The 15554-nt window shown below is 35.7% G+C and overlaps 1 protein-coding gene and 2 long non-coding RNA genes across 5 annotated transcripts; 2 read left to right on the forward strand and 1 right to left on the reverse strand.

Annotated features, from left to right (window-relative positions):
* On the forward strand, positions 6952 to 9611 carry LOC109948851. The gene is made up of 3 exons (XR_002271310.1): positions 6952 to 7852; positions 8157 to 8254; positions 9240 to 9611. It is a non-coding gene; the product is annotated as an uncharacterized LOC109948851 (long non-coding RNA).
* On the forward strand, positions 10595 to 14515 carry LOC109948995. Its single transcript, XR_002271491.1, has 2 exons — positions 10595 to 11504; positions 14041 to 14515. It is a non-coding gene; the product is annotated as an uncharacterized LOC109948995 (long non-coding RNA).
* On the reverse strand, positions 12659 to 15497 carry LOC109948994 (NAD-specific glutamate dehydrogenase-like). Of its 3 annotated transcripts, none has more exons than XR_002271489.1 (3): positions 15409 to 15497; positions 15053 to 15306; positions 12659 to 13094 (listed from the first exon to the last, which is right to left on the reverse strand). XR_002271489.1 is itself a non-coding variant. In XM_020563140.1 (3 exons), exons 1-3 carry the CDS (start codon positions 15420 to 15422, stop codon positions 12821 to 12823), a joined length of 342 nt encoding a protein of 113 aa, XP_020418729.1. In that variant the 5' UTR covers positions 15423 to 15491; the 3' UTR covers positions 12659 to 12820. The 3 variants fall into 3 exon arrangements, 1 of the variants encoding a protein (XP_020418729.1); XR_002271490.1 differs by lacking the exon at positions 15409 to 15497 and having other exon boundaries at positions 15053 to 15152; positions 15253 to 15361; XM_020563140.1 differs by having other exon boundaries at positions 15253 to 15306; positions 15409 to 15491.

A 15554-nucleotide genomic window follows, 5' to 3' on the forward strand; every position in this document is an offset into this window, starting at 1 on the left:
GCTGTTTTTTCTTCTTTTTGGCTGACACTCATGAAAAGAAGGGGTGATCTCTCTTGTTTGCTGGAGGGGCAATCCAAGATCAAAGCATGTGATACACACAAACATTGCTCATTTTGGATTATGATGAAGATCCTTAGTTGGCTGTTTTTGACGGTGGGTTGAACACCCCAGCCTTGATTTATTATTTTTACTCTGCCAGCAAATAGATATTTTCTGTGGTTGCAATTAGAGCGTGCCAAAATGGTGCTTTGGTCTTGAGAAACGTGTTGTACAGCGCCAGCCCCACAGCAACACCATTTTTTTTATCATAAGCTTCATGCAATAGAATTTGGACTCATAATTCAAATTCCTTGTTTTGCTGCATGTAGAGTTGCAGCCCATCCCTTTTTCATAATCTTGGATTCACTTTGGACATGCAAGTCCGTGAAGTCCAAGACTTCTTTTTTTCTTACTCTGCTGCAAGTCAAAGAGGAAGAAGTCCTCTTCCTTTGTTTCTTTCCTTTTTTGGCAGACCCGAACCTGCATCACATATTTTTAGTTCTCTTGATGCTAACAACAGCAGTTGGTATAAATTTGACCCCCTTTTATTGTTTCCCTTTTTGTTATTGCCATGTATTGCTAAAGGCATCCTGGGATGGAAGCATTCGAGTAGCCAAGCTATATGACAATCTTGCTTGCCGTTTGAGATGATGAAACCGTGAAGAAAAAGTGATTGTGGCCCTGCTTTGCTCCAGCTGGACCCCTCACGTATTGGTGCCATTAACAGGTGTCTTTCAATTTGATTAAGACACCCAAAGGATAAAAATCCTTCTCCAAGTGAAGTATGGATTAAACTCCTTATTGATTTGGAACTGGTGGATCATCCAGTGAAGTAAACTTCTTGTCCACATAGGATTGGGTTGTCTTCCTTATAAAAAAAGAAAACATGTGTGCACCAGCAAACAGCCACAAAACGAAAGTCTTAACATTATTCTTCGTTTGCTTCTCCAGACCAGCACATAGCTTTGCTCAAGCCACCTGTTGCACCATCAAACGGAAGCGGCTTTTACGTGGTAACCCACATGCCATTCCTTAGTTCTTCTCTTTTATTTTATTTATTGATTGAACTAACTAGGACTTTTGTCTGCATGGACAGCAATAGCAGTAGCGATAGAAGAGCCTCCAATTAATTGGATGCTTCTAGGCTGACTTGGAACCAAAAGAGACAAACTCTCTTATTGTCCTTTGTGTGCTGTAACTTTCCCAAGGTCAATAACTCAAGAAATCCTCTTGCCTTTCACGTGGTAATCCCCCCCCTTGAACTCCTCTTTTTCTTTGATTTTTTTTTTTTTGTCTGTTTCCATGCTTCTGACCTCTTGTCTTCTCTTTTGTATGTAGAGACTGTGCTGCCAGCTTGAAGGCTTTGGAGTTTGGTGGAGGAAACCACCTGTCATTTTGCTTCAGAAACCCAAGAGAGAACTTGTGGTACATGCCTTGCCAGCTCCTTTTTTTTTTTTTGTGTTTGCTGTTGTTGTACCATTGTCCATGTCCTTTTCTTTTTCCCAGTCATAATAAACCAAAGAAATATTCAAGAGAGGGAGGAGGGGCTGTGCGATACAGCCCCCCTTTTTTTTTATTTCATTACCTTTTTATGTCCCTTGTATTACAAGCCTTCGCTCTTTTGATTTTGATCCCATGGTGGGTTCATCTCTACATCCATGATTTGAGGGATTCTTTGCTCCTGGAAGAGCTTATTTGGTGGTGCATGATGGAATAGACTATGCCATAAAACATGATGATTGAAATCATCATGTAAGGCAAACTTGAAAACACTGCTGGAGTTCTTTGAGCGGAGCCAAGCGTCGGAGAGATTCTTCCTTGGTTATGATGATTTCAATCATCATAGCCAAGAATTTCTGTGGACCTTTTTATGATGATAGAAATCATCATGGTCAGGAACCCTTGAGTTGAATGGAACCTGAAATCTTGAGCAAAAAATCAGAAAATTGTGCCATGGAACTAATCTTTTTACCTTGAAATGGCTCTTTCCTTTCTCAAGTCTGCTTGCTAATTTTTCTTCTTGCTATGACTATTCTCCTTTCTGCTCTTTTTCTGTCCTTCTGCTGTTCTCTTCCCTTTTTTTTTTTTCCTCCCCTCGTGTCATGCCTCTTATAGAGGCTATCTTATGATGAGTTTGAATTCCAGCTGATGACCACTTCTCAACCGAGATACTTATCTCTTGGTGTTTCAAAACCACTGAAATACATCTATTTTATTTTTAAATGTTTTTCTTGATAAGATTGCAGGGACAAAACAAATTCAATTCTAACCCAAGTCAAACTCTTGGCTAATTGCTTTTGTGAAAATTTTCCGTTCAACAGTAGTCATCCACATTCCATGGATTTATAACACAAAACGAATTTAAAAAGGATTTAAATTTATAATAAAAAAAGTAACGTTAATATTGGCTGTTGGATTTGCAGTTGTACGAGATGTTTCGTGCTCTTGTCCACGCGTGATACTTTTCTTCTTGGAAAGCACATGCGTTGGGCTCACAAAAAATTTGGCATAGGCCAAAGCTGGGATACAAGTAGCCTGGTTGGAGGGCTAAAGGGCCAAATGTGGCCCTCCAAATTTTGCCAAAATTGTTTCCTTACATCTTACAAATATTTCTTCAACTGGGCAATTCCTAAATAAGCAAATAACCAAAGTTCAAAATTACAAATGAAAGTTGAAACTTTAACAATCCAAAGTTCAAAATTACAACACAAACAAATAATAAAAAAATATGGGTAGTCAAGATTAAATACAAACTTAACCTAAACTAAGAAATGAAAGTTAAACAACCCAAACTTCCAAAAGTCTAATTAAACACAACCCAATAGTAAAAGAAATTGTATCAAATTAGAAATTCAAATTAAACAATTGAAGAAGCATAATAGTACATGCAAAAAACAATTGAAGAAGCTCTTGCATGTCACATGAGTAGGCATATTCTTCAAAAAGGAGGTGGTAGATGACTTGTAGTTGTTGTAAAAGCTTGTGCATTAGAGGATACTACAAATAAAAAAGAATAATGAATTAAATTAATGACAACAGAAGCTAAAATCCAAAAATACATAAGCTGAAATTCAAAAAACAGAAGCTTAAATGTCTTACTTATTTCAATTTCTTCACATTCCTTGTAGAGTTCAATCTCATCTTCTGTTGGTTCCTTGTAGAAGTTAAATCCTTCGGTCCTAAGCCAATCACTAGAACACACTAATGCCTCTACCATTTTAGGTGTCAATCAACTTCTAAATGGATCAACAACCCTCTTACCTAGGCTAAATGCATTCTCACTAGCTATGGTAGAACTTGGGATTGAAAAAAATTATTGGCAACCTTTTGAAAGGAATGTATATCTTGATTGATTTCCTTTCCATCAATCCAAGAGGTTGAACCCTCTATTCTAGGGTCTTTAGAGGGATCCGCAAAATATTTATCTACATCATTAGAAATTACCACAAGTTGTTGTTCTCTCCTTTTTTGCAACATGTAGCCATTTTGGATTGAACATCATCACCATAAATGTCATTATCAGTTGTATCATCAACTACCTCATTTGATGTTCAACCTCAAGGGTACCATCAACCCATTTATACTCATTATACAAAATGAGCAAGCACTTTTTAACCTCACTAACAACTCCTTCAACCCTTGTCTCATCTGCTCTAAGATTATGGAAACTAATTTTGAGGAATTCTAGTTTCCACCTAGGGTCTAGAACATGGCCTAAAAACACGAGCTTGTTCACACCCTTAAAACTGCCCCAATATTTATCAAATTTCAGCTTCATTGAACCATCCACCCTTTGCATTATATGATTAGCATCCTTCATTTTCTTCTCAATTTCAACTTGTAAGCCAACCAACTCGGTAAAAATTAGATTGGATGTTACCGTTTTTGTTGCACTAAGCTTGAGGGTTGCCTCAAAAAATGGACAAACTACATAAAACCCCCCAACCTATATGGTCATACCCAATTTTAGGGACATTTACGAGTACATACACAACGTCACAGAAACCCTACAATTTTTTCCCTCCGTTAGCTAAACGTTAGTAAGTCTGTTAAGTGCTTACATGGAAACTTTGGGTCCCACTTTTATGCTTATGTACAGTCATAGTCTAAAATATCGATAATATCGACGAAATATCGAGAATATTATTGTTTTTTCGAGTCACGGATATTTCGGAACGTATCCATACACATATCGTATAAATATGGATAATATCGAAAAATATCGATGTCGATAATTTCGCTCACACTTCAATAATATTTTATCAAAATATCGCTATAATATCGAAAATATCAAAAATATTGATGTAATGAAAAAAGAAAGGGAAAAAAAAAACACAAAGCACACATGCAAAGGGGATTCAAACCCCTAGCATTCCACTCCTCCAACACTTTAACCACCATGTTACTTATGTTTTTGTGATAATATGCTAAAATATGTACATTTATATTATTTTGTTTCCCTGCAAGAATTAGATTTTCACATGAGAATGTGAGTCTTTGACCTTTCCTTTTGAAATAGAATCGAGCGGCTCATGGAAAGAATCCTACCCAATCTTCAAATAATTTTATTTATGGACAACGTCAACCAATATCAGATCCATACGGGTGGCATGTTAACAATTACATGCAAAACTATTTTGGGGATTTATCATTTGATGACTACTCTTCATAATACACTTACTTTACACATAAAGATGATGAAAATAGTGAAAAATTTGAACCTCATAAGAACTCTATGTGGTACTAAGCCACTTATGTATCTTACCATGCAATGTATAAAGTGTAAAATATTGTGGTAAATCATTATATATAAATGATTATGGTGTGTTTAATCTTCTTTCCTTAATTACTACATATTTTCTACACTCACAGTGTTTGTCAGCTTGCTATATAATCAACTTAAATCAATTAAACCCATCATGCAATGCATTTCCTTTCAATTTTTTGTGATAAACTAATAGATAATTGACTAAATAAACATCATCCAAAGTTTCAATAAAAATTTCCAAGTTTTTCTTACAATTTCCGTGGTTTTTATTCAATTTTTATCGATATAGATAATATCCCGATATTTCCATCGAAATTTCCGTGTTTTTGAACTACCGATATTTTAGATACCATCGATATTTTAGACCTTGTGTATAGTCCATGTAGACAAAATAATATTTAAAAATTTAAAGATTCATGTAAAATATTAGAATAATAATAAACCTAAAAATCTATAAATAATAAATAAATAAAAGCAGCAACCCCCAACGCTACCCCTTTCTCTCTCTCCCACCCCACAACTACTGTCTTCCCCAATCAACCTGTACCAACCTCTCCCACCCTGCGTCAATATTCAAAGCTCCCTCATTTACCCATTTTTTAATTCATAACCTTCATATTTTGGTAAATATTCAAAGGTTCAAGGGTTGAAATTTTGAAGAACTAAAAGAGACCTTTCAATCTGAAAAAACAAAAACAAAAACAAAAAGACCGTTCAAGTTTTCGGCGTTGTTAAGGCGGACATGTCTCCGGTGAACCTAGTCGCCACCTCGATCCTAATCTATCTCTCTCTCTCTCTCTCTCTCTCTCTCTCTCTCTCTCTCTCTAGACTTGGTGGGGTTCGGTGTCATCATTGCCCTTTTGGCTTCGGTGGTTGGATCTGCGATTGCGATTGGGGCTGGGTCTTCGACGGATCTAGAGTTTTGGACTTGCTGGATCTATGTTGGATCTATGTGGTACATGGTTAGGTTTGGACTGGAAGAACGGGGTGGGGGAAGGAGAATTGTGGTAACTATGGGGTGGGGCTTTGATGGTGGTTCAAAGGATGTTACAATCGGCGCTGGATGGAGGTGGCAGCTGTAATTAGGTAAATGGAGTGTCCAAAAAAAAAAAAAAGTTCTTGCATTCTTTCATAGAGAGAGAGAGAGAGAGAGAGAGAGAGAGAGAGAGAGAGAGAGAGACGATGGGCTGTGTGGTTGGGAGGAGGAGAGGGATAATGATTTTTCTTTTTCTTTTGATTTTAAATGAAAATTAATTATTTAATATAATTTTACTTGTTTTGTATAATAGTTTATTAGTTTTTTGTCCACGTGGAATCCCATGTCAATTAAAAAATAGGTCCCACAAATGCCACATCGGCATTTAACAGATTTACTAACAATTTAGCTAACAGAGGGTCCAAATTGTAGGGTTTCCATGTTGAGTATGTATTCATAAATGTCCCTAAAATTAGGTATGAACTTGAAAATGACCCTATATGTTGGGGGGTTTTATGTAGTTTGTCCTAAAACTTTTTAAGGAAATGCACAAACAATTGTGCGTTCTCCAGATCCTCCTCTATTGGAGGCCCCACTCTGTTCACAAGGTTTTTCCTTGAATCCTCAAGGGGAGTATTATCTTCCGCCATCCTCCTAAAAATAATTTTATATTTAAATGCACCATCAAGAAACTTGTATGTGGCAGTCCACCTTGTGGAAACATCTATGGGGATATTTGCCGTCTTATCTTCTTTTTTTGTATAAGATTACATAATCCCTAAACTTGTCCAACCTTAATGGTGAGGAATGAATGTACTTCACACAATTCCTTATTGACTCAATTGAGCTATAAAACTCCTATAAACCATCCTGAACAATTAAATTAAGGATCTGACAAGCACACCTCATATGCAAGTACTTCCCTTCAAGCATAAGAGTGTTCGCCTTCTTGAACCTCTTTGCCATGTACTCAACAACCCTGTCATTTGCAGAAGCATTATCCATAGTAATGCTAAACATGTTATCAATCCCCCAATCATTCAAACACACATCCAAGCACTTCACTATGTCCTCACCCTTGTGACTTGTGATCTTAGTTAAGTTAATGATTCATTTGTGCAATTTCCAGTCACTATCCATGAAATGGGCAGTGACTACCATGTAGTTAATGTCCTGAATGGATGTCCACGTATCGATGGTGACACTTACCCTTTGATCACTTATCACACTCATGATCTTAGCCTTTTTGATGAAGAACATATCCCACACACCAACAACTACCTTCTTTCCATAATGACATACTTCACACAATTCAATTCACTCCTTTTTTTATTAAATGTGTCAGGGACCAATCCCCCACCCATTGTTTTAGTTCTTAAGGCAGTTTGGCTACCACCATCTTTTGTAAAAAGTGGAGAACCCTTTCATCTCAACTTTAAGTGGTTTTTTAAACCAATTGTCTCATTTTTCTTAGAATAGGTCAGCAACTCTACTTTACAATAATTGCAAACCCCAATGACCCTCTCTACCACATTAGCATCTTTTTTTTCCTTTTCTATTTTGTAAAGCGATCCTACACTATAGATTTAGAGGATTTCCTCTTATCTCCCATAACAGAAGGTGTAGAATCTACTTGTTGGTCTTGTGTTTGGGTTGAATAGAAGGTGGTGGACACATTCATGTAGAGGCATTCAGGGCATGTTTGGTTGGCCTCATTAGCTTGGACTATGCTAAATAAGATTTGAAGCCCATGTTTGGTAAGATGAAGGACTAAGTTAAATGGGATTGTAGAGTCCAATAGTAAAAAAAACCTCCTCACTCGCTCTCCTTATACAGAGAGCCTGAAACTGCCTTCGCAAAATAAGCCATTCGCTAAATTGAAACAGCGAATCCAGATATCTCTTGTTCGCGACTTCGGCTCTCTCTCCTTCGCTACTCCACATTTCCTTCACACAAAGCCAAGATTCTGATTCATGTGCTCTACGCTTTGTTCTTCGTCTCAGAGCTTCGATTTTCAAGATTTCTAGTTCTATTTCTTGTTTCTTATTCTTATGATCATTCGAATCAAAGTAAGTGATATATTTTTTTTTTTTTTTCATTTTTTTGCAGTTGAATCATACCTAGTTTTTATTCTTTGTTTGAGATACACAAAAATAATTTGTTTGTCATTTGTGCAAGTTTAGAGTTTCTATTTGCTTTCAATATAGGATTCTGATTTTGAATTGCCATTAGTTAATTTTGATCTTTATGGATTTGAAATTTCTATTTATTTTGGATGCCTTTTTTTCTTCTTTATTTTTTTCCGAATTGATCTACATCTGATTTCAAGATGTAAATAACGTTCTGATTAGGTTTTGGTTTTGATTTATGCAGGTTGAAGTTTCGTTCTCTGTCCTAGATTTGCAATTGTGTGGTTGGTGAGATTTTTGCTTGAGGACGTTTATTCTCATTGGATTTTCAGTTGAGCTGAGGTATACATGTTAAGCTTCGATAATCATTTTATCTTTTGTTGCTATTTAATGTTATTAATCTCGTATTTTATATCCGAATTTGGTTCTGTGATGTGTACTGCTTGTTGCCTTGGAAAAAAGTTTGCTAGTATCTTATATGAGAATGATTGAGGAGAAAAGTGTCCTAGTATCTTTTTGATGATTTTGGGTCAAGTTGGGACCTTCGGGGATTTGATCGAGGAGAAGGGTTGTTCTTCATTCACTGATCGTTTTGTTTAGTAGTGCAATTCTTCCACTACCCAGGTCATTATTATAGGCTTTGTTTGTAATTGTTTTTCATTTCTTTCTTCTGTTTCTTTTTAATTTCTAGGGTTTAATTTATTTTTTATTTTTGTTAAGTTCAATCTTCACACACATTGAAGAAACTTGTCTTCAATCTCTAGTTTCTAGTTTATTTTCCTTTTATTGGGAGTTTGATGGGTATCTGTAGTGCTTGGTTTATATGCTTTTGCTATGATTATTGTTTTTCATTTGATCAAAGCTCTGGTTATTGTTAATTTGTATGCTTTTGCTTTGGTTTGTTGTCTTGTGCATGGAGTTGTGTTTTCTATTTCTTTGGTTGATTTTGTCTTGGTGACTTGTGCTGTCATCCAAAGTTGGAAGTCCTATTTTTGCTGGCAGTTTGAGAACACAGTTTAGGACTGAGATTGACAGTTTTTTAGGTGACCCCTTTCTCAATAGTTTAGGACTGAGATTGGCCAACACATTGACTACATATCTTGCCTGTGTTTATGTTGTAAATGGTTTTCTAGAGTAAAATTAGCTTAGTTTATGATCGATTGGCAACCTTTCGTCTCTCTCATTCAATTGGGTCAGCCATTTGGCACCGGATGCGATAGTGGGAAGGATTGGCTTTGTTTGGTTAAGTGCAATAATTCTTTTCTTTTCTTTGTTTGGCTAATGTGAACTTTGTTCTCACATCTTCTTGCTCTTTTTTCTTTTGCAGGCCCCTTCTTCTGTCCTTTCGTGGCCATAAGCGGCGCATAGGCAAAACTAGCAGATGCTATGGACGTCCTACAAGAAGCATTGCTTTATGTGTTTAGTTCAATCTAATAGGATTTTTTATGTAGCTAGTTAAGCTGTAGTATCGTCATTGACTTGAGGACCTGGCCTAGCTAAATTTGATGCATCTATCTTTTTGGAAACACCACAAATGATGGATTAATGAGATTGACTTCATTTTGGAAACACCACAAAATGGTATAACATATTGCGAGCATTAAAGCTAGATGGTTTATGGTTATGGGGCTTCTTAGTTTCATTTTGAAATTGTGGATGTTTATTTGTATGTATTAATGGTAGAATTGTGTGCAGTGAACTGAACTACTTTGGCATAGAGGAAGAATTTCTAACTTTTTGCATATATGAAGAAATTCTAACATTGACATCTACATATAAATTCTAAGTTTTGCATATATGCATCTCTTGAAATTCTTGAAGCATGAGTTGAGGTAGGTGGTTGTTATTGATACATTAATCAAATTCTTTGTGTTTGCATATAAATAAAGACTCAATTATATATAAACTCAGTGAAATTTGTAACTTTAACAACAACAAAAAAGCCTTTGGTTTGGAGGAAAATAAATGTACATGTCAATTTGGTACTTATAATAACATAAAAACTTATATTTAATTATTTTTAAATATTAAAATAATTATTTTTTAATCCGATATAGCACCAAACATAGGTCTTCACTATTTTTGCAATCCAGCTTCTTAGTCCGACGCAACACAAAACGTAAGTCAATACTTAATCCAGCTTAGGCCAATCCGAGCTAATCCAAGACAGTCCTAGAATTTAGTCCAGTCCATAACAGTCCGTCGTACCAAATGACCCCTTAGTGTACTATCACATTGGCTAGACTCCATATCCATCCTATGCTAAACACCAAACAAAGCAACAAAAAAAAAAAAAAAAAAAAAAACAAAGATCAATATCATCAAACATCCTAACCAACCATTCAGCTACAAACATGCATTCATGCTAAGCTAACATAGAAACAAAACAAGAAACACAGAAAGCGAAAAGACCCCCGGACTGTAATACCCCGAAAAATTCAAGGTGGATTTTCATATTTTAGTGAAAAATAATATTATGGTGGAGAATGATTATGAGTATTTTATCAAGTGATTTTGGATGGAGATTATTAAATTAATTGTGTTTAATTTCAAGTTGGACAAAAATGACCAAAATACCCTTGTAGGCAAAAAAAAAATATTAAAAATATTTAAAAAATTAGAAATGTGGAGAGCATCAAACCACCCTCCTCCCATTCCTCTCCCCCCTCCCCGCCCCCTTCTCTCAAGTTTTCAAATCCACCATTTATGAAAGGATGAGTCACCTATTCTAAATTGATGACTCACCTAGCCTAACATTCTTCAATCATGAATTTATTCTCTTCCTCCCCATTCATTGTGTCATCACTCTTTTCTAAATTGATAACCCACCTAGCCTAAGATTCTTCAATCATGAAATTATTCTTATCCTCATCATTCATTGTGTCATCCCTTTCTTCTTAATTCACCTTATTTTCATCCTCATTCTTCTTTTGTTCCTCTTCAAAATCCAAAATTCGTCACTTCCTTGGAGCAGCCGAGGACTCAAATTTCGGAAGCTCAAATGAGAAACCTTCCTTCATAAAAGTTGTTCATTTATGTGATTCCTATAACATTCTCCAATTGCAGCTCAATCCGACTAGCACAGGCTCCAAAAAGTTGGTATGATCACAGTATGTTTACTATTTTCTGATTTCGCAATAGTATTCTCAGTTTTAATATGTTTCTATGATTTTCTGTACTCAAATGACTTTGGTTCCTTCATCAAAGTTGTTCGCAATTCTGTCTATTATAACATATCAAAATTTTAGGTTGATTGGACTTCTATAGCCACCTTGGGAATATTTAGAGTGGAACTTGTTTATAGTCTTCGACCCTAATTCCTTCCCTCAGTTTCAGTCCAGAACACTCATTTTGAAACTCAAAACACAATGATTTCTTCCTAATAGTTACTCCAAATTCTCCTCTTTATAACATATCCAAAGGTTAGCAAAACGCAACCATTATAACTTTGATAATTGGCATGAACAAAACTTGTTCATTGATTATATTGAATTTCTTGTTATAGATATGTACTTTCTCTCAAATGGCTTGTTACTTGTCATTCAATTGATCAAATTAGCCATTATCAGCTCAAGTAAATGATTCTTTGAAGGTATGAAGCTCATTTTCTTATTGTCTCTTTGAGTACTAGTTGTAAATCAAGTATTGGTTAGATTGCCTCAATGACATATATCTCTTTCGAATTGTGTTTTTGTGAAGTTCTAAATTATTTCGATGTGATTTTGTTCCAATTTCATTATGGGATTTTGTTACATCAAAATGGATATCTCAAGGGTTTATTTCAAAGTTGGTTTTGTGTCATTTGAATTTAAATTGATTTTTTTGTGAAATTTCAAAGTAGAGACTATGGTGCTGGAATTGTTCTGATTCTGCTGCATGCCCTGTTTTGAATATGTGTTTGAAAACTTCCTAAATTTGGATTGTCATGAAATTTTAGTATGTTTTACTTTCACGTATTTTCTTCAAATCTGGAAAGTTTTATCCAGTTTGGTTATAAATTGAAATTTTGGTGAGTTTTCAAAATAAAGTGTACAAACCTAGGGAAAAAAAAAGGACAAACTACATAAAACCCCTTAAACTATAGCATCATTTACGAGTTCATACTCGATTTTGGGGACATTTTCCAGTATATACTTAACATCACGAAAACTCTACAATTTACTCCCTCCGTTAGTTAATCTGTTAAATGCTGATGTGGCATTTGTGGGACCTATTTTTTAATTAATGTGGACTCCACATAAGAAATAAAATTAATAAAATAAAATAAAATAACCAATTAAAAATCTAAAAACCCAAAACAAAAAAAACATTTTCTCCGATATCCCCTCCCTTCTAGCCTAAACTCCAACCCACCCTCCCCACAACTCCGATCCAACAAAACCAAACCAACCCTCCCTTTGTCTTCTTGGAACTCTAGCCGCCCTTTCTCTCTTTCTTCCCTTCCCCGAGCCACCCTCCCGGCACACCACAACCTAGATCCCTGGACACATGATCTGGGTTTGTTTTTGTTGGGTATATTTGAATCGGGTTGGCTTGATTTTCGGCGCTCCTATGGGCTTCAGGCTATTAATCTGTGTGTGTCTGAGAGAGAGAGAGAGAGAGAGGTGGTTGGGGAAGGGAGGCTGGATTTCAAACAACCCAGATTTGAAGTTGGTTGTCGAGGTTGGGGTGGGATGGGTTTGTTTATTTTTAATTTTTGAATATGATAACCGGCCAAATAAAATAACATTGCAAATGATCAAACAATAATACAAACCAAAATCAACATTAAAATCCTGGATCATAAAATCAAATTTGGGAAATTGTCTACTATATGAAATTATCGATGTTCAAGCTACAGCCTTGAGTGGGAATAGAAATGAAAATGGGAAGCTTCAAGACTTCGTTCTCTGTGATGTCACCCCTCTGTCACTTGGCATAGTGAATGGCAAAGAAGGTTCCATGGGAGTTTTTATTCTCAGAAACTCTGGAATTCCCATCATAGTGAATCATATCTCCACCACCATCTTTGATAACCAATGTAGCGGCAGAGTCGCCATTTATGAAGGTGAGAGTGCAACGACTGCGGATAATTACTTTTTGGGCGAACTCATCTTGGATAACTTTCCTCCATGTCCCCAAGGTGTTGCTAGAGCCAATATTTCCTTTTATATTGATGACAATGGTATCTTCAATGTCTCCGCTGAAGAAAATTCCACCGGTCAGAGGAAAATGATTATAATTAACAGTGATGGAAGAAAGGGGAGATATCGGAGGAGATGGGTTTGGTGGGCATGGGGAGATATTGAAGAAGGTGACGAGGGTTTGGTGGTCTTCTTGGTTTTGCTGGATCAGAGCTGTGGGGAGGGAAGGTGGGGGGTTGGAGTTAGGCTGAAAGGCAGGGTATATCAGAGCAGATGAGTTTTTTTTTTTTTTTTTTTTTTTAAATACATTTTTTTTAAAAAAAAATTATTGTTATTTATTTATTTATTTCTTATGTGGAGTCCACGTCAATTAAAAAATGGGTCTCACAAATGCCACATCAGTATTTAACAGATTAACCGGTTTTGCTAACGGATGGGGTAAATTGTAGGGTTTCTATGACGTTGAGTATGTACTAGTAAATGTCCCCAAAATCGGGTATGAACTCGTAAATGACCCTATAGTTTAGGGGTTTTTATGTAGTTTATCCACACATAAAAAAAAAAAAAAAAAATAGAACATTCTGCAGCCTAGCCTATTTTGGCTTCTATGTTGACATGCTTCCTTAACCCTACTTTTTATCAAATTTTGACATTTTTAATGTTTCTATGTCTAGTTGTGATCTGGAAAGTTTTACATTATTTTGATTTAAACTCAATATTTAGTGAATTTTCAAAGTTAACGTGTTCCAACCTAAATGTTTAGCAAAACTGAAGTTTTTGTTTTAAATTTTCTTTATAAGTCTAGAGCCAAACCACCTGATTTTAAATTTTGTTTTAAATTTATGTTTTTCCTTGACGCTTGGTTCTATGCTTGCTTGGACGTGAGGTTCAGGGAGTAATGTTATCGAGTGTATTATGGGGTTTTATGTCTAAGTGCGCTAGTAGGACACTCAAACGTGTTTCCTTATTTTCAGTGAATTTTAATCAGTAAATTATTTTAATTAGGTGTTCTACTATGCATACTTTCAAGGACGAACCCGCACAAGGTTAAGCTAGTTGGACACGAGGTAGGGTTTCTCGATTCGCGATGATTGGGCTATATCACTTTTAATCTTGGTGCTAATATATAGTGCTAAAAATATGAATATTATTGTTGCTTTGCTCGGTGAATATTATTTGACGTCTCTTCATGGATATTATTTAACGTTGGGTGAATTATTATTCATGTGATTAAATCTGAAATATTATTGTTATTATTTGTATTATTATTCAGCAGAGATAAATTATGTTTGCGTTGCATTACATATACATCATAAATACAGTGATGTTGAGAGTGTGTGTGTGTCGTTTGACATATATCTAAGGATATCTGAGTAAAAAAATGTGGAATATATTCAGGTGACGGGAGCAGGGCTTGAATATATTAGGTTGATGGGAGCAAGGCCTCTAATGAAAAGTGAAAGTTGATAAATTCGTGAACCAAAAAAAACTGGGTTAAAGAACGGATGGGCGCTATTTCATATTTTAGGGTATTCGGAGCCGCAGTGGTAAAACACATGTTATGGGACATGCAAGCTTGTTGCCCTAAGGTATGAATTAGTGGAATTATAAGGGAATGAGTTCATGGCATCACTGCATATGCAAATTTATTTATCTAGTATGGAAGTATAATTTCTATATCTTGTATTGTTTGATGCATGATACTTTTATTAACTATGATAGTTGACCTTAAGGGGTTTGACGGTACTCTACTGGGCATTAGAATGCTCATACCCTAATAGATTGCGCATGATTAAAGAAAAATTTTGATAAAGCGAGTTTCAACTAAGTTGCTGGGCTTTTGTTGTTGATTTATGTAATTAATAATTGTAAGTAATCAACCGTTTGATAAAAATCTTAGTGTGTATCTACTGTGACTCTGATTTTGTGTTGTTAATTAAATTTGTATTATTTATGGCTCTATCTCTCTTCATATTATGGTTATAGAATTTTATTATTATGACTATATATGACTCACATTCATGAATATTCTTTATTTTCGAATCAGGTCGTGACGCAGACATAGCTGCAAAAAAGAGCATTAATAACAGAAGCACCCCCCGGACAGATTCAGTCACCTAATCATGGATCAAAATATCATACATCAAAACACATAGACAATACAACTATTTCTAGCCTAGCAACAAACCAATTCTCCCAAAGGATAAGAAAATATACCCAAGTAGCAGCTCCAAAGCCTCTCGATTCCAAGAAAACTCAGCAGATGCCAATCTTTGTCCAATCCAATCCAAACAAAATCAATTTCAATTTCTAAAAATCCCTAATTTTACAAAAACCCTAATTTGGATTTGAAAATTGAAATCACAAACTAACCTAGAAAGTGACATTGATTTGAGGAAGAGGTGGAGGAGTTTGTGACAGAGACGATGATGGAGAGAGAGGTGACGAACACAAATGAGAAGGGTCCGAGGAGGTGGAGTGGAGGAGACTCTGTTACAAAAGGAGGCGACGATGACAAA

The sequence above is a fragment of the Prunus persica genome, chromosome G4 (genome assembly GCF_000346465.2).
Source record: "Prunus persica cultivar Lovell chromosome G4, Prunus_persica_NCBIv2, whole genome shotgun sequence".
Classification (NCBI taxonomy): domain Eukaryota; kingdom Viridiplantae; phylum Streptophyta; class Magnoliopsida; order Rosales; family Rosaceae; genus Prunus; species Prunus persica.

Bases quoted from the DNA above. Each gene is read 5' to 3' on its own strand.
- LOC109948994 (XM_020563140.1), bottom strand. The intron at 13,095-15,252 runs GTATATTTTCTT...AATTTTCTTCAG, and splicing joins GCTTTGGAGCTGCTACTTGG to CGGAGACATTGAAGATACCA.